The sequence below is a fragment of the Macaca mulatta genome, chromosome 12, assembly GCF_049350105.2.
Source record: "Macaca mulatta isolate MMU2019108-1 chromosome 12, T2T-MMU8v2.0, whole genome shotgun sequence".
In the NCBI taxonomy this organism is placed as follows: Eukaryota; Metazoa; Chordata; class Mammalia; order Primates; family Cercopithecidae; genus Macaca; species Macaca mulatta.
In genome coordinates, this window is record NC_133417.1 from 137,807,246 (window position 1) to 137,830,771 (window position 23,526).

The 23,526-nt window shown below is 44.4% G+C and overlaps 1 protein-coding gene across 6 annotated transcripts in view; it reads left to right on the forward strand.

Annotated features, from left to right (window-relative positions):
• The first annotated feature begins 121 nt into the window (after positions 1–121).
• EIF4E2 (eukaryotic translation initiation factor 4E family member 2) overlaps positions 122–23,526 on the forward strand; it is a 32,472-nt gene continuing 9,067 nt past the window's right edge. Inside the window, exons 1-7 of one of the 6 annotated variants that reach the window (NM_001258071.1) lie at positions 122–186; positions 6,225–6,339; positions 7,697–7,831; positions 13,530–13,634; positions 15,760–15,912; positions 16,009–16,145; positions 17,876–18,130. In NM_001258071.1, coding sequence (NP_001245000.1) covers positions 167–186; positions 6,225–6,339; positions 7,697–7,831; positions 13,530–13,634; positions 15,760–15,912; positions 16,009–16,145; positions 17,876–17,948 — 738 coding nt within the window. In that variant the 5' untranslated portion in view covers positions 122–166 and the 3' untranslated portion in view covers positions 17,949–18,130. Of the gene's footprint in view, positions 187–6,224; positions 6,340–7,696; positions 7,832–13,529; positions 13,635–15,759; positions 15,913–16,008; positions 16,146–17,875; positions 18,142–23,189; positions 23,269–23,526 lie in introns of those variants that run through there. The other 5 variants (XM_015111257.3, XM_015111258.3, XM_077956492.1 and 2 more) reach the window with 5 other exon arrangements.

Consider the following 23,526-nt stretch of genomic DNA (forward strand, 5'->3'; position numbering starts at 1 on the left):
CAGCCGCCCTAGGCTGGCGTCCCGAGATAGACGCCCCCAAACCGGGCCTGCGCGTGGACGTTCCGCTGTGCCCCGCGCAAAACCGGAAGTACCCGGGCCTAAGGCTGAGGGACCCGGTGGAGCGGAAGTCACTCCCTGAGGCAGTGGCGACAGCCGCGGCGAGAGGATGAACAACAAGTTCGACGCGTGAGTGGCTCGTGGCCGCCCCCGGGGCCCCTTCCCCCAACAGTTCCCCCGCGCCCGCCCCCACTGGGGCTAGGGCGGCGCAAACCCGGCGGCCCCGGCTTCCCTGCCGGGATCAGGCTGCGGCCGGACCTGGCCTGGGCTGGCGGGGAGGAGGGGGCTGGGGAGCGATGGATCCCGGGGTCCCGGAGACCCCAGGGCCGTCCGAACCGAGGGCGAAGAGCTGAGCCCGGGGGAGGGGTGGCTGTGCCGCCCGGTAGGGGGAGATTTTCGGACGCCCCGCCCCGGTGGATGCGGATTGCCGACGACGTGGAGGGGTGGGGACCTCGGCGGTTTGGGTGTTTCCGCAGTCTGGCCGCGCTGTCTCTGAATCCAGCTTTCCCCACACACTCCCTCTCCCCTCTGAGCCTCAGTTTTCTCATCTGCAGAGTGGGGACGGTAACACCCTTTGTCGTAGAGTTTGGAGGATGCAATGAGGTAATGTGGCGGCTGCTCTCGACGCGGTGGAAGGCTGGCTTAGGAATTAGCATCTTCCTGAGACTCTTCCTACTTTCTTTCTCCTCCCACTCCCGTTCCCGTCTTCCAACACACTCGCCAAGACTTGGGTATACTTGTCGCCCTCTCTTGCCCGCTCCGGTTTCTAGTTTCAGCATCAAACAGTTTGGAGGTACAGAGGGAAAATGCAGAAGTATTTTTACTTATTCCCCTCCAAGGATTGTATCTTGAGGTAGAATATGTTCCTACCTCTGTTCCAGTAGTCTAGTAAATCTGCCTCTTCATCTGAAAGCCTGGATTTGTAGTCCCAGATTCACCACTTACCAGCTGTTTGACTGTGGAAAAGTTACCCAGTCTCTGAGCCATTGTTTCTCAAACCACGTTAGTGGTTAGTACCCTGCTGCCACAGCGGGGTGTGATAAGGGTCAAATCACACTCAGCAATGCTTAAAGATATTTGTGAAACATTGCTAACTACTGAGATATAAACGTAAAGTGGAATTACTATTAGTTTAGGTTGTGACCTTGTGCTTTTGATGGGAAATTAGGGTTTTTCCAATGCAGAGAGTACTGTGCAAATTCAAAGAGTACTGGATTTCCAACACTCCAGGCAGGTAGGTCCTCAGGCATGTTTGCTGGTTGCTGAGAGGTCTCTGCTACTTGAGAAAGTCTTTGCCCGACCTCTTCTCTATCCTTAGGTTTAACTGAGCCTATCCCTCTACGAACCTCTCCCACACTGCCATCCCATTTCATCTCTATCGTAAACCCTGCAACACCTAGTTCCAGATCCACATCCTGCCTCAGTGGAGCTTTCTGGAACCTTTATACCCCTTCCTCCACTGATTTGCACAAACCAAATTTCATCCTAAGAAGACATCTTATGGGTCATCTAGCTCAGGCCTACCTAAATCATTTGGGGGTCTGCAGTAAGAATGGTAATAATGGACTTCCACAGGGATCTTGCTAGGTACTTTTCATATATATATGTTTTTTGAGCCAGGGTCTCACTGTGTCACCCTGGCTGGAGTGCAGTGGTGTGATCACAGCTCACTGCCCACTCAACCTCCCGGGCACCAGCAATCCTACCATCTCAGCCTCCAGAGTAGCTGGGACTACAAGCATGTGCCACCCTGCCTGGCTAATTTTTTTGTATTTTTTGTAGAGACAGGGTTTCACCATGTTGCCCAGGCTGATGTCCAATTCCTGGACTCAAGAGATCCACCCACCTTGGCCTCCCAAAGTGCTGAGATTACAGGCGGGAGCCACCACCCCCAGCCTCATATTTTATTTCTACTCTAACAACTCTGTGAAGGGGATCTTGTTATCTCCTTTTACAGATAAGGAAAAGGAGACTCTGAGATTAAGTAATGCCCAAGACAACAGGAAAGGAAGGGCTATCCCAGGTTTGTTGTGTAACCTTGGTTCAAGCACCTTGTGAGAAAAATTAAACTTGTCCACTTTTTTATCTTAGCTCTTCTATGATTGAAGAACCTGGGTCATTTTAATCACTTTGAATTATTAACTATTATATTGAGCCAGAATCTTTTAACATCTACCCTCTAGCATTGCAGGAAGAAGAAAAACAAGCTTTCTTTCATTTGAAATTAGCAATTGAAAACAGCACTCCTGCCCCTAGTTTTATTTTTTTATGTTGTTTTTCATTCAGAAATTCTGCAGTTTTTAGGCCATTGCTGCATATTTGGAGTCTTTATCACATTGCTCTCTTTACTAATCTGCACTCTTTACCACATTGCTCTTAAGGACATGTTCCAGTTTGCCAGAATTCTTCCAGAAGTCCAGTGGCTGGAGCTGAGTACAGTAGTATATAATCTAATGGGCTCATATTAAAGATTAGCTCTAATCTCCGTTACTGTATGGACTCAACTTCTCTGAATGAAACCTTTGATTATAATTGCTTTTGTGGAGAGGGGGTAGACCTATCAAGTCCTTAGATTGCATTGCCAGTGATCCTATTGATATGTAAAACCCTAAGATGCTTTCACAAAAACTGCAGTCCTGACATAGTTAAACATGGTTTTCAGATCTAGACCACTGTACTTGATTTTGTCCGTATTCTACATCATTTGCTTTTTATTCTGTATCGTTAACTTTGGGCCCATTCCTAACTATTGTCTAAACCACGTATTTGGCACTCATTGCTTTGATTCTATAGACCCATTCATTAAATGGAAATTTGTTTTATGCCACTGTCTGATGGTGGGGGTATAAAGATGAATTGAACCAAGGTCTTGCCCACAAGGAATTGGTCTAGTTCAGAGGGTGAGGAAATACCTGGGCAGAAGCTTAGCAAGCTAACTAAAGTTCCTCTCAGTCTGGACAGCCTCAGAGTTGCTACCTGACTGCCTGAGTTTACAGAGCACTGATTTTTCAGGCTGAGTGGTATCTTGACTCAAATCCAGCTTGAAGCTGGGAAGAGTAGCTTATAAGATTTGCCTTAAATATAGGCTTAGAGGGCAGAGTAGTTGGTTAGTTCCACCCTCAGGTAATAAAAGCACTAGGTGTAGGTCCATTAGGGTTCCCATTTACTGTCTTAGAAAGGAATCCGAAGTGGTCCAGGGATCACAGGAACATTGTTTCTTCTCTGACAATTATTTTTGTTAGTTTTTTCTCTGTTTCCTGGTAGTGATAAGCAGCAAAACCACTAAAAAGAAAGGAAGGTATATGCTTTTCTTGGGACTAGCAAAAACAAGATGCTGGGATGACTATACCCCTCTTCAACCAAGATCTAAATGCAAGGGACCCCAGAGGCTATAGTGGGAGTTGGAAGCTAAGAAGAGAGGAATAGGGTTTGCATCCCAGGGGTGTGCCCTAAAGAAGAGAGTTGAGAGCTGTCCTGGGCCTAAGCAGAAGAACCCTTGAGATGTTCTTGATCAGGAGACAGAACTGGCCATGAGAGTATAGCTGGAACAAGTGCAAACATTTATATGGGGAAGTTCAGAAGAGGAGAGCCCAACTTAGCCTAGGTCGGGAGAGGTTAGGAAATGTTTCCAAGAGAAAGTGGCCCTCGATCTGAGTCCTGTAGGACAAGTTAACTAGGCAAAGAAGGACTTCTTGAGGAGAGACCACATGATGAGCACAGCAGAAGGATAAAATTGGGGCATCAAAATTAGGATGATACAACTGGAGTGAAAAGAGTTCGTTGGGACCAGGAAGGAGATGATATTGGGACATGTGAGCAGAGCAGGGGCCTTTGCACCGTGCTGAGGCATGGATATATCTGTGAACCTTTTCTCCTCAGCTGGGTCCTTGGGGACAAGCACTCTGGTAGCTCATACACACCATAGATGCTTGGTAGATGTTGGTAATTTTTAATCCATAGATCTTGTGTGCTAGACAGACTCCTTTTGAAAAGGAAACCAAATGTTTAATAAAGGGGAAGGGAATATCATAAGCGCAGATGATGGTCTCCTGAAAGTCCAGGGAGGCTGAATAAAAGCCAGAGAGATGGTAGCACCAGCAACAAAATGAAAGTCCCCTGCATTTTCTCTGCTCATCTGCCCCATTCTCTTATCTCCTGGCTTTCTTATCTCTTATCTCCTGGCTTTCTCTGCTTTTGCTCATTGTCTTAATTCTTTCAGGGCTTTTCTTGCATGGGGCGCATATGGCTGCCGCAACTCCTAAGTCTATGATCTTTCTCCTCCTAGATGAATGCTGAGGGGAGGAATCTGCTTATATATTTGAGCAAGGCCCTGGGGCATAGGTTATTGCCCGGGCTGGACTGCCCTTTGGTCAGGTGCCCTTCCTAGTTGTGTCTTGACCAGGGTAGGGATGGGAAGGTTCATGGCACAGGGCATAACCTCCTGAGATTATCCTACAGCTAGGCCTGTGAAATGGGGAGAGCAGGGACCCCAACATGTGACTAGTGCATTCATTCTAATATTTATTGTGTGCTTTTAATGTATCAGGCACTGGGGATTCATGGGCAAAAAAAAAAAAAAAAAAAACACAAAGTACCCTGCAACATGTTTATGTATCTGAATAGGATAGTATCTGAATTATAATTGGAGCATTTCTTGTACCATTCTTGAGAACTGCCTAATTTCATTTGACCACATATATAGTTATTGGGGCAAGAAAGATGATTGGAGAGATCTCTGATGAGTTAATGGTCCAACCCTAGAATAAATGGTTTTCTTATTGTCTTTGCAAACTCACCTTCCATTTATCTTTTTGTCTGGATCCATTGATTTTTAGGTGTACCTGAAAACCTTGGGGTAGTTTCGCTGCTCGTGAAAGGGAGGGTAATCCCTAAAGTACGTTTGTGCTTATGAAGCAAGAACACATTTATTCTTTCAGTCATTTATTTTTCCTTTTGGTTTACCATTTATGCAGCATCTTCTAGTGCTGCATGTTAAGGCAACATCTTGCCGTGGGTGCAGGAGATACCAAGATGAAATAAGACACTGCTCTAAGGGAACTCTCTCTCTAGTAGGAAAAACAGACATGGGAGGAATGGTGTGGCAGACTGAAGGGGTGGTGTTTGCAAATGGCACCGATACGGGAATATAGATTGCTAGAGGTGGAGGATCCTGGCTGGCAGGAGTCAGATTCTAGAGGATTTTACATTTTGCTGTACTTTATCTTAGAGGGTAGGCATCAAAAAGCGAGGGACCGTTGAAAGTTTAAACATGAAAGTTAAATGTCAGATTTGCACTTAAAAAGATAATGCTGGTGAAAGGGTGGATAGAGAGTGAGAGATTTGTGTCAGGAAGACCACTGAGGAATTTATTGTATGATTGAGATGTCAGGTGAAGAGGGCCTAAACTAAAGTAGTGACAGTGGGGAAGTGTAGAAGAGGTGGTAAGGAGAAGTGGCAAAGCAGATAGTACGTTTTTAACCTTCATTTGAAATGCCAAAGCATTAGAGACTCTTCTCATTTTTTTTTTTTTTTTTTTTTTTTTTTTTTTTGAGATGGAGTCTCGCTCTGTCGCCCAGGCTGGAGTGCAGTGGCCGGATCTCAGCTCACTGCAAGCTCCGCCTCCCGGGTTTGCGCGATTCTCCTGCCTCAGCCTCCCGAGTAGCTGGGACTACAGGCGCCCGCCACCTCGCCCGGCTAGTTTTTTGTATTTTTTTTTTAGTAGAGACGGGGTTTCACCGTGTTAGCCAGGATGGTCTCGATCTCCTGACCTCGTGATCCGCCCGTCTCGGCCTCCCAAAGTGCTGGGATTACAGGCTTGAGCCACCGCGCCCGGCCTACTCTTCTCATTTTTTACTCCATTTTTGGCAGGGAAAACAATCCCTTAAACTGTATACCTTAAACAGTCCCTTTAACTGGTTCTTTTTGTGCCTTTTTAGAAAACTGAAAGACAGTGCTTTCTGGAGTTCACAAGTTAGCTGATGGGCATTTCGTTTTTGTTTAATCCTCCTAATTTGCCTGTCTGTATTATTTTGCCCTTCTCACATCTCAGGGCCTGAATTTGAGTGACTTTGGGTTGGTTACATGTAGTTCATATGACTTGGTGGCTTTGTTAGGTGAGCAAGAATTGACTTCATCACAGAATAGTATTATGTTGCCTTTCCATTCAGTTTGAAAGATGATGACAGTGGGGACCATGATCAGAATGAAGAAAACAGCACACAGAAAGATGGTGAGAAGGAAAAAACGGAACGAGACAAGAATCAGAGCAGTAGCAAGAGAAAGGTGAGTTTTGCGCTGCACAGTTGTAGTTGCCTTTGAACTTGAGACTTTATTGTCTTGTGGAATCTGTTTATCTAGAAGATACCAGATTAACTTGATGGCATCCTGTGTTGGAATATCTGACTTTGTTCTCAGAAAAACATTGTGCAATCATTGACGTTCATTTGGGGACCTAGAACTTTTCTCTTGCCGCAAAATCTTGAGATGCTGCCTTGCTTTCAGCATTCTCCTAGCCTGAGATGGAGGAGATTAGCCCTGGAGCTTAACAAGGCTGTTAGCTACTTCTTAGGCCACTGTTGAGTGTTTCAAATGCTACACACCCTTTTAAATTTTAGACAGTTTAGTCAACAATAGTCTAAGGTGAAAGTGACTTGGAAAAGGGAAAACTTAGGGAATGAGAGAGAGAGAGAGATCAGTTTTTTCCTTGAAATGTCAAAACAGGCTGGGTGCAGTGGCTCATGCCTGTAATTCCAGCACTTTGAAAGGCCAAGGTGGGCAGATCCCTAGATCAAGAGATCAGGACCATCCTGGCCAACATGGTGAAATCCCATCTCTACTAAAAATACAAAAATTAGCTGGGTGCTGTGGCGTATGCCTGTAGTCCCAGCTACTGGGGAGGCTGAGGCAAGAGAATCGCTTGAACCCGGGAGGCGGAGGCTGCGGTGAGCCAAGATCATACCACTGCACTCCAGCCTGGCAACAGACTCCATTTCAAAAAAAAAAACAAACAAAAGAAGAAATATCAAAGCAATCACTAATTCATTTATTCTGCAATATTGAGTAGCACTCCAAGGGCAAGCCACTTTATGCTAGATGCTAAGAGGACACAAAGGGGAATGAGACTGTGGAAGGGGCTTACATTTAATAGTACCAATAATAACAATACTGACATCTGTTGTGCACGTACTCTCTGCCAGTTGCTCAGCATTGTATATCCACTAATTCATTTGATCCTCTCGGCAGTATTATGAGATAGTTGTTATTATTTTCCTCATTTTGCAGGTAAGAAGATGAGGCAGAAACAGGTTAAGTAACTTGACAGTGATGAATCTCATAGAGAAAGCAGTGCTTGGACTGGGCATAGGCTGAGATAAGATACAAACGTGAATACCTGTTATTATATGAGGCAGAAAGTTACAAAGGCCATAAGAACACAGGTAAAGTGTTAGAGGAATTTGGAATCGGTTAACCACTGAGGAAATGTACTGTGTAAGCAGAATCTTGGGCACATTGCGGGTAGTTGAGGTTGTATATCCTTTTTTAATTGTGGAGGTGGTAAAGATTGACACTGTAAAATGTTCTCTCAGTCTCAGACCATATGACAAATGCCCAGGACTAACACACGTTCTTTACTTCCCAGGCTGTTGTTCCTGGACCAGCAGAGCATCCCCTGCAGTACAACTACACTTTTTGGTACTCCAGGAGAACCCCCGGCCGTCCCACCAGCTCACAGAGCTATGAACAGAATATCAAACAGATTGGCACCTTTGCCTCTGTGAGTTCTTGGTGATTTAATGGAGTGTGCCTTGATAGTTCATTCATGCCTGTATCGATATGATGTTTATTTACCTTCCTAGTAACCTATTTAAGATTCTGGTTTTCTTAATTGACTGACCTGAGCCTCCGGAGTCAGATTTGTTCATTTTTAGGTTTCTCACTAGATATCCATGGTTAGCATGTAGGTATCAACATATAGGAGAATTGTAGAGTTGATCAGAAGGGCATAATACAAAAGAACAGGTTTGGGGTTTTTTTTTTTTTTAATTGAGACAGAGTCTCTTGCTCTGTCGCCCAGGCTGGAGTGCAGTGGTGTAATCCCGGCTCATTGCAACCTCCACTTCCTGGGTTCAAGCAATTCGCTTGCCTCAGCCTCCTGAGTAGCTGAGATTATAGGCATGTGCCACCACAACCAGCTAATTTTTGTATTTTTAGTAGAGACGGGATTCCACCATGTTGGCCAGGCTGGTCTCGAACTCCTGACCTTAGGTGATCTACCCGCCTTGGCCTCCCAAAGTGCTGGATTACAGGAGTGACCCGCTGTACCTGGCCCTATTTTTTGTTTTGTTTTGTTTTGTTTGTTTAAGTAGATATTTATGGAGTCCTTACTAAGTTCAAAGTGTCATAAATACAAAGGTTTATAATACATGATGTCTATCCTCATGAAGTTTAACAGTAAACTGAAAAATTTTGAAAGTTTTGTATTTAAGAAGCTCCCATTAGGGTTCTGGCTGTGTTAACGATTATGCATAAAATATCTTTTTCCTGTGTTCAGAAAGAAAATGAAATGTCTAATAATTGCTTTTGTGGGTACTGTCAGTCAGAGAGCCCAGACCGTCTCATCTCTCTCCCAGGTGACTTGGTTTGTGTACCCCAAGAATCCATCTGCAACTAACACCACTCTAGTTGAACAAAGGTTATTATGTACCCAGTGTGTGCTGTACATTCAATCTCTGGGCAGAGTCAAATGTGCGGTTTGTCATTTTCTTGAGATTGGTAAAGTATTAGTCCATTTAAAATGCAGAAACTGGAAAAGAATACTCCAGTAGGAAATACTACAACAAACTGCTAAGGAGGAAGGACGTATAACACATACTTTATTTGTGTCATTTCCTTCCATCATTTCGATAGCCCTATGAGGTCAGTGATATTATCCATATTTTACAAATGAGGAAAGGAAAACTTGGGTTAAGTATCTGATCTAAAGTCTCAAGTTACGGTGGGGCATGGTAGCTCATGCCTATAATTCCACCACTTTGGGAGGCTGAGGTAGGAAGATTGTTTGAGCCCAGGAGTTTGAGACCAGCCTAGGTAACGTAAAATTAGCTGATTTGGAGAAAAGGGGAACACTAAAAAAAATCCTGGCCATGTTGGTGTGTACCTGTGGCCCCAACTACTCAGGAGGCTGAGGCAGGAAGATCACTTGAACCCAGGAGGTTAAGACTACAGTGAGCCATGTTTATGCCACTGCACTCTAGCCTGGGCAACAGAGATAGACCCTGTCTTAAAAATTTTTTTAAATTCTCAAGTCAGTCATAATTCACTGGATTAAATGGGGGAGCCAGTGTAATTGAAGCTCAGGTACAGAAGTTTCCGGATAGCTGAACACATGGAGGTACCTGGAGGGTGGTGCACCTAGAGGGGACATAGAAGCTCCCTGAACCTTCCTCCATACCTTCCCTCATACCTTGCCCTACACATCTCTTCATCTGTGTCCTTTGTTTATAATAAACCGGTAACGTAAGGTACCAAGACAATAACTGGGGAAAGAATCTTCTTTTCAACAAACAGTGCTGAGACAACTGGATTTCCAGGTGCAGAAGAATGAATTTGCATTCCTTCCTGATACCATGTACAAAAAGTAACAAAAAATGGATCATAGACCTAAATGTAAGAGCTAAAATTATAAAATTCTTAGAAGAAAAATGTTAGTACATCTTAATGAACTTAGGTTAGGCAAAGCCTTCTTAAATAACACACTAAATGCATAAGCAGCAAAAGATTAAATACTTGGCTGGGCGTGGTGGCTCACACCTGTAATCCTAGTACTTTGGGAGGCTGAGGCAGGAGGATCACTTGAGCTCGGGAGTTTGAGACCAGCCTGGGCAACATAGTGAGACCCTATCTCTATAGGATTTCGTCAGAATTCAAAACTTTTCTGCCTCAAAGGAGACTATCAAGAAAGTGAAAAGATAGCCTACAAAATGGGAGAAAATATTGCAAATCATATCTAATACTTGTATCTAGAATACTCTTACAACTCAATTATAATCTGCTTAATATGAAATCAATATCATTACTATGCCGAGCTGATAAAATTTCAGCCTAAAGCAAAGATCTTGTTTAGTTCGCCAGTGCTATCTTAGAATCGGCTAACTTAGAAGAGGTTTTTGAAATAATATAACTAGCTTGTGTACTGGTTCATATTTGATTCAAGAAATGCTTGTTGAATGAATTCAAGGCCCTAGTAGGCTTCTAAAAGGAATGAAGGCACAGATCCTGTCCTTGGGGAAATAAGATGTGCCCAGGAATTTCTAATACAGGATAGACAATAAGTGGTACTATGGGAAAGGCATGTAGAGTGCTCTTGGAGTTTGGAGGAAAGAAGGAATTGATTCCAGTTTGGGGAATACTGCCATTGAAGAGATGGGTTTAAGATCGATTTTAAAGAACTTGGCCAGACCTGGTGGCTCATTCCTGTAATCCTAGTACTTTGGGAGGCCAAGGTGGGAGGATTGCTTGAAGCCAGGAGTTCAAAATCAGCCTGGGCAACATAGTGAGATCTTACCTGAAAAAAAAAAAAAAATTGGAGTAATTATGCATACTTCTTGCATTTTTATTTCCCTCTTGTGGGAAAAAAAAAACATATAAAAATTTACCCAAATTGTACAAGGAGAGTTTTTCTTTTCTTTCAGCGTATATGTTAAGGAATGATTTATCATCAGGACTATCTCGGGTTAAGGCTTCTTCAGTGCTCACTGGATGTGTGATAGTATTTAAAGTCTGTCATTTTGACTTCGTAGGTCTGAACCTGAAAAATAGAAATAAAGTCTATTATGTAATTCAGGTCATTAGGAAATGGCTCACAATATTAAATTCATCACAGATAAATAATTACATTATTAATCCTTTTATCGAATTCAAAGCAGTGTTTCCCAGTGATTCTTAGCCTAATCATTAACAACATTCAAAAGTTCTTAAAGTCAGGGTGACTAGGAAGGCATCATCTTGAAATGGAAAGAGCACTGGACTCGGTAATCAGAGCTCACCTATTCTGATGCTTGACTCTCAGCTAGAGCAACTCAGTCCTGAAACTTTTCTCAACTATAAAACAAGTTGTTGAGATGATTTCTGAAGTCCTTTCTGCACCTCATATTCTGAGTCTGTGAACGCTTATTTTTTTGGTTTCAATTAGAACTGTCAAATCTTTTAAAGTTTAATAATATTTCTCAGGCCAGGCACAGTAGCTAATGCCTGTAGTCCAGCACTCTGGGAGGCCAAGGAGGGAGGATCAATCTAGGACTTCAAGACTAGCCTGGGCAACAGGGTTAGACTTCATCTCTACAAAAAATAAAAATAAAAAAATAGCTGGGCATGGTGATGCCCACTTGTGGTCCCAGCTACTCAGGAGGCTGAGCCAGGAGTATTGCTTGAGCCTGGGATGTCGAGGCTGCAGTGAGCCGTGATCACACTGCTGCACTCCAGCCTGGGTAACAGAGCAAGACCCCATCTCAAATGATGAATGAATGAATGAATGAATGATGGTCTCGAGCTGTTTAACTTCACCTCTTTGCATATAAGATTGTGTAGTGGAGCTAGGCGTGTTGGCTAACGCCTGTAATCTCAGCACTTTGGGAAGCCAAGGCAGGTGGATCACCTGAGGTCAGGAGTTCGAGACCAGCCTGGCCAACATGGTGAAACCCCGTCTACTAAAAATACAAAAATTAGCCAGGCGTGGCAGCATGTGCCTGTAGTCCCAGCTACTTGGGAGGCTGAGGCAGGAGAATTACTTGAACCCAGAAGATGGAGGTTGCAGTGAGCTGAGGCAAGGCTGCACCATTGCACTCCAGCCTGGGCAAAAAGAGTGAAACTCCGTCTCAAAAAAACAAAACAAAAACAAAAAAAAGAAGATTGTGCAGTGTAGTTGTAAGATTGGAGGAGACCAGACTATTAAAGTGATTATTGACTGGGGAACTGGAGATGGTTGCCATACTTTCTCCTCACCAAGCCTCTTTCAGTTCCTTATTCACAATGAGCCATTTGGGGGTGTACTTAGTTCTCTTCAACTATGTTAGGGTGGATAAAGGTTTAGATTATTGCCGATTGTATTCATATGACCATTTACTATTCCAAGTCACTATATGCAGCTAAGCTTAGCAGTTGCTGAATATGAAGCACTGCCTTGAAGCCCTATAGATGGCGTTAGTTCCTGACTTCTTTTTAACATGTAAGATGCATCACATGTTCTTGTGCCAGAGAGGAACTAAAGGGGCAGCCATTTCACCCAGTGTAAGGTTGATTTCTCCTTAGGTGCTCCTGAAATCTAGAAGTATGACCTGAATCTTTGTCTACTCAGTACCCATTGTCAGCTCCATAGTTGTGGTATCTTGCTGTATGTTGATTTAGAGCCTGCTCAGCAAGTTGGCAAATACCAGCTATTTCTCATCAGAGTGTTCGTGTTTTTTCTTTCCTCCTAAAGTGTGCCTCTTCACTGGCCAGTACTTACTAGGTATCCTCTGTGAATAAGGAAATAATCTGTCCTATCAAGACACTAATGAGCCTGTAGTCCCAGCTACTTGGGAGGCTGAGATAGGAGGATCCCTTGACACCAGGAGTTAGAAGCTATAATGAGCTATGATCATACTGCTGCACAGATCCTGTCTCTTTTTTTTTTCTTTTTCTTTTTTTTTTAAGGGGGGAGGTGACACTAATGAGAAAAATGGGACTACTGTGATGAATACAAATAAGCATATACTTGATAGAAAAATATAAATCTAGTTTTCTCATGGGATTGTGAAGGAGCAGCAAGGAGAAACATAATTTTTCTAGCTAAGAAGAAGGCCTTAAACCCTAGCTATGAGAAGCTAAGTCCTGTACGATTTTGGATGGGCCTGGACTTTAGCAACAGCACCATGGTGTAGAGTAGTATGTGTGGTACAAGTGGTTGATTCTATCACTTATGCTTAGTAACTAAACAGGTCTAAGAAGTATTTCATTCAGCAAATGCTATATTTGCCAGTGAAACAATCTTTGATCAGTAAGTGATTTGGTTCTAAAAAATGGATTCAGGCTGAGGCTGTGTGGCACTTAATATACCTCAAGGCTAAAGAGTTTCCATTGTGCAAAAACCTGGTCCTCTTACTGCATGTGATGACTGTCCTGCGGCTTGAGTGGGAGAGTGCGTATTAACATGGTTTCACCAACTAAAGCTCCTGGCTCAGGCTTGCATTTCTCATCAAAGATTTTATTCTTGTATTGCTAATGTTACATTTTTTCTTTCGTGAAACTAGATGATACACTTTTCTTCTAATATGTCTTCCCTCACAGTGCCACACATGAAAATGAGTCCTCTGAAAAGGACAGCCTGTAGTATAGTGTCTTCCATGCTTATGTTCTTAACTAAATTTCAACTTCGGGATGCATTCAAAGAAAAATACAAGACACATCTTTTTTACTGTGGGGTCTTCTCTCTGCAGGTGGAGCAGTTCTGGAGGTTTTATAGCCACATGGTACGTCCCGGGGACCTGACAGGCCACAGTGACTTCCATCTCTTTAAAGAAGGAATTAAACCCATGTGGGAGGTAAGGACTAATGGTCTCTGACTGCTTTTTTGAGCAAGTTTGGGTTTTTTTGTTTTGTCTCTTAGCCTACCAAGGTTAAAAGTATTTTAAAGTCTTCTCTCAAAACTGCATCACTCTCCAGTATATCCTTGGAACCTGAGCCTCTAGAGAAATGCACTGATGCCATTTTTTTGTCTGTGTGGGTTGGTGCTGAGTGTTTTTTAAAGACTGTTTTATGACTAAAATGGTATTAGAACATTAAAGGATTTTTGTTTTCAGTTACTTTTATCCCTATAGAACTTGTTTGTGTATGCGTGTAATATTTTTACATAGTACACATATGATTAAAGTGGGTAGGAAAATAAGCTTAAAGGCAGTAACTGAAGACCTAGAACTGTTTGCAGAGCCAGTATTCGACTGCACCCTGGTGTAATGCATCTTCTATTCTGATGCCATGGCATTTTTTGAGTAGACACATGTGGTCACATCCACGCCGCCCAACTTACACAGCTCCTCATTGCTCACATGATCTTGCATCTCATTTACCTTTCAAGCCTCATCTCCCATTATCTCTAAATCTTCCCTTCCTTGCAGGTGGACCCTCCTGTCAGTTTTTGCGCAGACATGTTCTTTCCAGTGCCCGCAGTGCCCTTCGCCTGCTTTTCCTGACTCACTCCTATTGCCCTTAAGACCCACTTCTTGGCAGGCCTTGGTGGCTCATGCCTGTAATCCCAGTACTTTGGGAGGTCAAGGTGGACAGATTACCTGAGGTCAGGAGTTTGAGACCAGCCTGGCCAACATGGTGAAACCCCGTCTCTACTAAAAATACAAAAATTAGCCAGGTGTGGTGGCAGGCACCTGTAATCCCAGCTACTCGGGAGACTGAGACGGGAGAATCACTTGAACCCAGGAGGTGGAGGTTGCACTGAGCCGAGATTGCACCACTGCACTTCAGCCTGGGTAACACAGCAAGACTCCATCTCAAAAAAAAAAAAGACCCGCTTCTTGACTGTTTCCAACTGTCTTGTTCTTCCTTAACATAGTGTGTATATCTGTTAACAGCAGCACTTATAATTACAGTAGCATTGCTGTAATTAATATCCTTGCCTGTCTGTTCTACTAGACTGGATCTAAGTAGCGACTGGGGCTTCAGCCAGGCACAGTGGCTCACTCCTGTAATCCCAGCACTTTGGGAGGCCGAGGCGGGCAGATCACGAGGTCAGGAGTTCGAGACTACCCTGCCCAATATGGTGAAACCCTGTCTCTACTAAAAATACAACAATTAGCAGGGTATGGTGGCATGCGCCTGGAGTCCCAGCTACTCAGAAGACAGGGACTAGAGAATCACTTGAACCCGAGAGGCAGAAGTTGCAGTGAGCCGGTATCATGCCACTGCACTCCAGACTGGGTGACAGAGGGAGACTCCGTCTCAAAAAAAAAAAAAACTAGATTGGGGCTTCATGACTGTGTATTTGGTATGTAGTTACACTCAGTATTTTTTTTTTTTTTTTTTTTTTTTGAGACAAAGTCTTGTTCTGTTGCCCAGGCTGGAGTGCAGTGGTGCCATCTCAGCTCACTGCAAGCTCTGCCTCCAAAGTTTACGCCATTCTCCCGCCTCAGCCTCCTGAGTACCTGGGACTACAGACACCCGCCACCACGCCCGGCTAATTTTGTTTCTGTATTTTTAGTAGAGATGCGATTTCACCATGTCAGCCTGGCTAGTCTAGATCTCCTGACCTCGTGATTCGCTTGCCTAGGCCTCCCAAAGTGCTGGTATTACAGGCGTGAGCCACCACGCCCAGCAGACACTCAGTACTTTTAGCAAGTGAAGGGATGATCCGTGCTTGAAATATGACATCATTTCATTTTGATTCCTAAAGTATTTCCAGTAAAGGGGATTATTTTTAAAAGGTCTGTTAAGCCATTTTAATATATGGCTTATGCCAAGGATCCCAGCCATGTTTTTCTTTTTTTCCCCATTTCTTCTCTCCGTAGTCCTACCATCAGTTTTTCTATAGAGTTGAATAATTGGAAAATGATATGACTTATTAGTGTTTAAGAGATTATTGGCTTTTTACTGCCTTCATACAAAAAAAAAACACTGTGAAACCGTATTTTAACTTCAGTGCTTTCTGTCTTTTTACAGGATGATGCAAATAAAAATGGTGGCAAGTGGATTATTCGGCTGCGGAAGGGCTTGGCCTCCCGTTGCTGGGAGAATCTCATTTTGGCCATGCTGGGGGAACAGTTCATGGTTGGGGAGGAGATCTGTGGGGCTGTGGTGTCTGTCCGCTTTCAGGTAAGCCACCCATGGGCCAGTCTGGTTTCTTGTGTTGCCTTTGCTCTCCTCGCTGCCTCTGATTTGCTTTGATGATTCCTTGTGTTCCTCTGATAGGAGGACATTATTTCAATATGGAATAAGACTGCCAGTGACCAAGCAACCACAGCCCGAATCCGGGACACACTTCGGCGAGTGCTTAACCTACCTCCCAACACCATTATGGAATACAAAACTCACACCGACAGCATCAAGTACGTGTTGGGGGGTTATGGGAGGATGTGTCCCTAAGCTTAGCAGAAGTAGATCTGTAGTTGGGCCCAGAGGAATATGACCGGACAGGAGACTTACTTGTGGAGAAGGGACAGACCAGGCCTTCCCTCCAGGGCTTCTGGCTACTTGCTGCAGTTCTTTGTCAGCGAGGCTCCCTGCCACCTATACTACCAGGTGCTTTGTAGCAGAGAGAGCCTGTCTGCAGAAACCCAGTTGCACTGCCTGGGCTTGCTTAATTTCTACAGGCTGTCCTGTCTTTCATATTCTAACCACTATCTTAAAATGAAAGACAAGTGCTTTTCTTTTTCTTGCTGTTTTTTAAGATAATTTCACCCTGCCCACCCTCACCCCACTTCTGCATGTCTTTTTAACTTGTTAGCTTCAGTCTGTTTTCTTTGTCCTGGGATACTGACTACTTATCAGGAATGACTCCATTTCCTTGTGTATAGAGCTGACTCATAGAAGAAGGGGGATAGTGTGTGTGTGAGAGAGCAGAATCAAAGGGAAGCATGATGGCCACAGGGAAAATAAGCTTTGCAGTCTCCCTAGGACGGGAAATAGAGCTTTCTGTCTACAGTGAGAATCACTGTTAGGCTTGCTCCTTCAGTGATTGAGTGTCAGAAGTAAGCTCAGGCTATTGTGAAAAAGTGTGGGGAGTGGCTGTCAGATTGTCTCAAAGCTGGAGGGAGAGCTAGCCAGCTAAGAGTTAGGACTCTTAGGTTTAGTTCTGTCCTATGGCCCCGTACCAATATGTGCCTTTGACAAGCGTCTTTGCAACTTTGCTTCAGTTTCTCCATCTGTAAAGTGGGAGACAGTACTTTATCTAACAAGGCTATTGTGAGGCTGATTTAATCTTTAACTGAGGGTCCTCAGATGGAGAATGCTCTTACAGGGCCACGTAGTAGTATTGCTATCATCATCATCATCATTAGTAAGAATATCATCATGTTGTTATTATTGAAGACTAGTAGTGAGCCCAGCGATTATGTTCAGCAGACAGACCGTTTGGGAATCTCTTTCCCATGCATTCACAGATAATGTTATGAGTGGAGTTGGCTTAAACCAGCTAAGTACCAGTTTTTAAGTGGGAACACTGCTATGGGAGTTGGTCCGTGATCAAACGGCTGGCATGACTCATCATAGTCACCAACAGTTATTAGCCAGCCTTGGCCCTGGTTGCTTGCCTTAGCAGTCCTGTGTTAGCATTGTTTTTCTCTAGGCACATTTTTCTTATTCTCTGTTCTGGGATAGAAGTAGTTTCTGACCTCTAGCCTCATTCAGTCCAGGCTGGAGAGATCTATACCTTTTTCTAGGATTCTTGTTTTCAAGGTTTCTAAATATCCCCCACTCCCACTCACCCCCAAAATAAGTTTTCCACCTGGATAAGAGAGGGAAAGAGGTATTTTTCATCAGTTCTCCCCTTCTCTGCTGTTCTCCCTTTCTAATACCATAAGGCAGTTCTTTGTGACTTTTATAGATATATATGTACATGTCCTGACAGAGTTTAGGAGAGCCTGTGGGCTTTTTGCCTTAGTCTGCTAGAAAGACTGGCCTGCTGCTCCCTGCTTTATCCAGAGGTCTGCCTCTGGGACTTCAGCCCTATAGCTGTAGAGACCAGAAAACCAGCCCTCTTTGAGACCCAGATGCTACTTTCCCTTGCGTCCCCCTCTCTTTCCTTTCCCAATGAGCCAACCTTTTGCACTTCCACTAGAATGCCAGGCAGGCTGGGCCCCCAAAGGCTCCTTTTTCAAAACCTCTGGAAGCCGCGGTTGAATGTGCCATGACCCTCTCCCTCTCTGGATGGCACCATCATTGAAGCTGGCGTCATCGGAGTCTCTTGTTCTGTTGGCGTGCTACCTGGAAGATCCTTCTGTCCTGGACAAGAGGAATTGGAAGAGCATTTTATGTTTTAAGAACAGGCTGACACACAGCAGCTACAACAACAGCTGAGATCACTTAATAAATGGTGCTAAACTAGCTTGTCTCATGCTCTTGCTCTTTATGGTGCATCAAAGATGTGGCCTTTCGGACTGACTGTCACCATATTAAGGGATGGCACAGACTTTTCCATGGAGGGCCATCCGGGGAATGCAGCCTCATTTCCATAAGCCCATTGTGTAGTGTCATGTGGTATTTTGTTCCAGGACTGCTGAGGCCTGACATAATAAGGTGACATCTAGCTTTCAAAATAAGACCCTATTTTCTGGTACTTAAATTTGAGGTCCCATCTAGTCACGCCGATGACCAGAACAGAGTGATTTCTGATACAGAATTCAGCTTGAAAGTCTGTTCAGGTTGGAAAGGGGGATCCTTGGCCTTTGCTTCGCTGACTTCCATTCGCCTTTACTTCAAAGAAATTTCTTGCTTGGAGGTAAATCCCTGCTTCCGTCTGTGTGGCTGTATGTATATAGCTTCCTTGCTTTGTGCTAATGGGGTTTTCTTGCTGGTGCCAAAGCTGCCCAAGCCACAGCTCTTTTCTAGCCTTCTCCCTTCTGCTTTCCCTTTAGAGCCAGGTCATCTTCCTCTTTGAGTTAGCCCTGCTTGCAAGATCTCAGGGTTATAGCCCTTCCCTTTCTCCTGGGCCCGGTGTTACTGCACATCAGGATCTGGGGTAGGGAAACGTCTTCATCCCGTGTGAGTTTGCTCTGTAGGATATCTGACCGTAGCACATATGGACCCCTTGTGTGCTTTGTGGCTTTGGCTTGTATGTGCTGCAGCTTGGCCTTTAGGCCCCTAACCTGCATGTAGAGTTTCAGCAAGCCTCATGCTACTTTAGGTTTTCTTAGGAGCTACCACCAAAAACATAATAAAGAATCTTTTTTTTTGCAAACACTGGGTCAGTCGGCCTGAGAGGATCTGTGAAAGTGGCTGTGGATTTAAGGTTGAGTTTTCCAGAGTGGCTGTTCCACTTTGGCAGTGATACCCTGTGCTTGTACCATCCTGACTTACCCCTGATCTCCATGTGGCCCAAGATCCTGCATAACACCTATTAGGATTAGCACTGTGGGCTCAATATTCTAGGGGTGTTTGTGTCATTGCATCTTTGTTTATTACCTATCCAAAATTGGTTGAAGTACCTATAAAATGAGAGATTTGCTGGAATATGGAAAGGCCCGTTCTCTACGTTTTTAGTATTTGTCAAAGAATTACCTTCTCTTGCCTTCAAAAAGTGTTACATGTATTAACCTTAATTTCGGCTGTATTGTAACTTTTCCGGGAGGGAGGCTTGATGTCACCTCCCAGAGTCAATGTTGATTAGAAAGCACCAAACTGACCTCGAGACCCTTCTGATCCTTGTCAGTATGAACAAAAGTCAGAAGTACTTCTGCTTTCTTCTATTCCTTGTGGCTCTTCCATGGATATGGCTTTGTTTGAGCCAAGGAACAGCAGCTACTGAGACTCAAGAATTCCAAGGAGGCTGGGCGAGGTGGCTCATGCCTGTAATCCTAGCACTTTGGGAGGCTGAGCCGGGCAGATCACGAGGTCAGGAGACCAGCCTGGCCAACATGGTGAAACCCCATCTTTCCCAAAAATATAAAATTAGCCGGGCATAGTGGCCAGCGCCTATAATCTCAGCTACTCGGGGAGGCTGAGGCAGGAGGATTGCTTGAACCCAGGAGGCGAAGGTTGCAGGGAGCCGAGATTGGGCCACTGTACTCCAGCCTGGGCAACAAGAGCAAAACTCCATCTCAAAAAAAAAAAAAAAAGAATTCCAGGGAAAATGAAGGAAGAAGGAGCCAACATTCATTTTCCTGCGAGTACTCTGAAGATAGGGCTGCTGGTGGTGAGGGGGGTTTTTTTAGGAGTGGCTTAGATCTTTCAGTCAGGTGTTCCTGATTCCTGCTTGCTATTTTTGGCCCAGTTTCCAATGTCCTTCTTCAACTGTTGGGTTTTTCCAGCCTTTCCCTAATCACACTGCTTATGGCCTTTTCCTGCTGCTCCCCTCAGTGTGCTACAAGGCACTGCCTGCCACACAGAGCAGGCAGGTGATGAGCTGCTGTGCTGCAGAGGGCTCCTGCTCTTGTTTATAGCTGACAGTTCACCCCTAAGAAGCGGACAACTTGTTAAACTGAGTTTTTGCTCAGGTCGTAGCTCCTTTTAATGAGGCCAACTTGTAGTCGAGTTTTCATAGATGTGGGTTCCCCATATTCTCTGCTTTGAGGAGAAATCTCATAATGCAGTGAGAATCATGGGGCTACCAGGATAAAACTGGGCTCAGAACCATATGAAACACCAATGTCTTTTGTGAAGAAACTCCTCTTTGGATAAGTCCCACTGATTCCTTTTGTGCATCTAGCCTGGAATGGAAAAGGAAAACAGGCCAACTTCCCATAGTGGACTACAGCACTGGAAAAGACTGGCCCAGCTTCTCTGCAGGAGTGGAGGGTGGGTGATTCTCTTTATTCCTTTATCTTAGAGGGGAGACAGGTCAAATTGTGGGGACTTTCCCACGTCTAAATATCATTGTATTTCAACACTGAACTTTAATATATAGGCAAGGACTAGCCCATTCCCTTCTCCTGGCATGGCTAAATCATAGGCCAGTAGCACCAGGTTACCCCAGCTTAATTGCTGGCCTGGCTTTGCATCTGTGATATGTACCACCAAACTGGTAGTCAAAGCAAAGAGCCCAGATTAGCAAGAGGCTGAGCCCCTCCCTAAGTATAGAGAGCTAGTGAGTGCAAGACTGCGAACCTTGCAGGCTTTGGGTGGAGGTAGGGGAAAGTGTAGAATTGCACAGGATTTGCTTTCTGGTATGTGAGATGGGACAAGAGTGGTCTTAAAAGAACTCTTTGTTGCTCTGTCTTTTGAATCTGTTCAGAATTCCCTGTTGGCTATATTAATCTCAGTAATTTCTGTTTTTAGAAACTCCAGTCATATGACACTTTTTACATTTAACTTGTTCTTTCTTTACCTTTAAAAGAAGAAAGTTGTAATATTACCCAGTATGCCTGGAATGCCAGATGGAAAATAGCTGGACTATTCACACCTAGCTTTAGGCCGAGCTCTGGGCCTATGAGAATAAGAGTGATTATACCAAAGATTATGGCCCAGTATTTTATTTCTGCTGAATCCATGTGAAGAAATTTCTTTCTTTTTTTTTTTTTTTTTTTTTTTCTGAGATGGAGTCTTGCTCTGTCACCCAGGCTGGAGTGCAGTAACGTGATCTCTGCTCACTGCAACCTCTGCCTCCTGGGTTCAAGGGATTCTCCTGCTGGGAGAATCCCAGTAGCTGGGATTCTCTCCAGTAGCTGGGATTACAGGTGCCCGCCACCACACTCGGCTAATTTTTTTGTATTTTTATCAGAGACGGGGTTTCACCGTGTTTGCCAGGCTGGTCTTGAACTCCTGACCTCAGGTGATCCGCCTGCCTCAGCCTCCCAAAGTGTTGGAATTACAGGCATGAGCCGTGGTGCCCGGCCGTGAGGAAATTTCTTAACCCAGATTCTTCATGTTGAGGTTTAACATATAGTGAAGATACTAATGAAGAAACTGGGAGGGGAATATAATACTGGAATGGAGTAGGACAGAGCCATGAAGTCCGTATTTCTTCAGGTTCTTGACAGAGAACTGCTCAGTGTAGGCTAGTGTAAGGATGGCCCTTCCTGGAAACAAAAGGGTAAATGACATGAAGCTTCAACACAGCCATGTAATTTCTTGTTGACACCTAAGTGGTTTTAAAAGGAATTTAAATTTCACTATTACAGTGAGGGGTTTCCCTGGGTCATTGCTGAAGCATTGGATTTTGCTTTGCCCTTGTCTTCATTTGGAGTAAAGAGTGAGATTGCCTTCTGATGTCACTCAGGGATTCACAAAGTGCATCACATCACCATCTTTCCAGAAAGAGCTCTGAAACAGGTGTCTTGCTGTGGACACTGAGTTTGGGAATTGACAAAGACTGGCATACTTGTTTGGCAGTCTTACATTTTTCCTTAATTTAGTTAGCACATACACTAGGAGCTTTCGTAATAATTCTCTGAAGAAAACATGAACTGCAGATCTACCTCCTCTAAGAGGTAGATGGTTAACTTATAAATGTAGTGTATTGTCACCCTGGGTACTATGTCACCAAATTAAACCAAGAATGGAGTAACAATAATGAGGAACTTCAGACTTAGAAGCACCATATTTTATTTATAATTCCCAAGGAACTCATCAGTTTGGGGCTGAAAAGTGGCTAGGGCTTAGGGAGGAAATCAGCTCCCCTGAGAAAACTTGAGTTTGAGCCTCCAGAAGCATAGGGGATCTGGTTTTCTCCTGTGACTAGTCCAGCAGTCACCAAGAGTCTTTTCTCTGTGGAGCACCATTCTGAAAGGCCACGTACCCCCTCTGTCACATTTCTTATCCCTTCCCAACCTAATTTCAGAATTAAGCTAATCAGCATGAAAATTGTAATGGGCGTTGTTCCCTGGAAATTTTGAACTACCGTGACTTGAAATTTTCAGATAGTAGTTACATAAGCACTTAAGAAAGGTGGAAACTGACACATTGAAAGTCTGAGTGTAGAAGGGTAGAAGGTTGGAAATATGAAAGCAGAGAAAGTGTATACTTTCCTCCTTGCATCTTTAGACATAATGCTGTTGGGAACTGGCCTTTACCCTCAGTGAGGCCTGATGAAGAAAAATTGTTTCTGCCACCTGTGCACACATACCCAAGGCAGAAAGGACAGGGAGTGTCACTGTAAATTGGAAGTGTTTTTGGTAACAGTTGAGCGTCAGCTCTGACCTTACTGGCCTCCCCTGGAGCCTTGTTGAAGGAACACTGGTGCAAATCCTTGAGGGAACAGGGGCAGACTTCTCAAGTGAAGCAAGCAGAAGTGCCCGCTGGCCCTGAAAGGGTAGGCTGCACTGCTCCTCGGAAAGGAATGTCCAGTGGGACCTCGCTGCTCTGCTCCCAGGTACCTGTGGCTCCACTCGACTTGGAGGGCATTTGAAGGGGGATGTGGGGTTATTGTGTCTGCTCTCTGTGTTCAAAAGCTTTTGATCTGAATGTGCTATTGTGTTTTTTTGTCTCTGGTTTGCCAGGGCCTGGGAGGAGTTTCATGGCCTGGTGAACAGCAGCGGCCGCTGATCGGACGCTCCCCCTCTGTCTCTCACACTCAGGGTAGGGCCTTGTCTATCTTCTCTGTAACCCTGTGACATACCTCTCATTCGTAGGACCCCTCTTCCCATTTACCCCCAAACTTGCCGCTGTCAACATTGAGCCTCAGAGAAAAACATAAGTCCTAAACCACTGGATTCTCATCCTCCCTGGGTCCCATGTCTCCTGGTGAACCCCTGAGCAGGCCACTTCACCTTATTATGCCCCTATTTTCTCATCTGAAAAGTGAGGCTCCATGGATGAAAAAGTCTCTGAGATCTC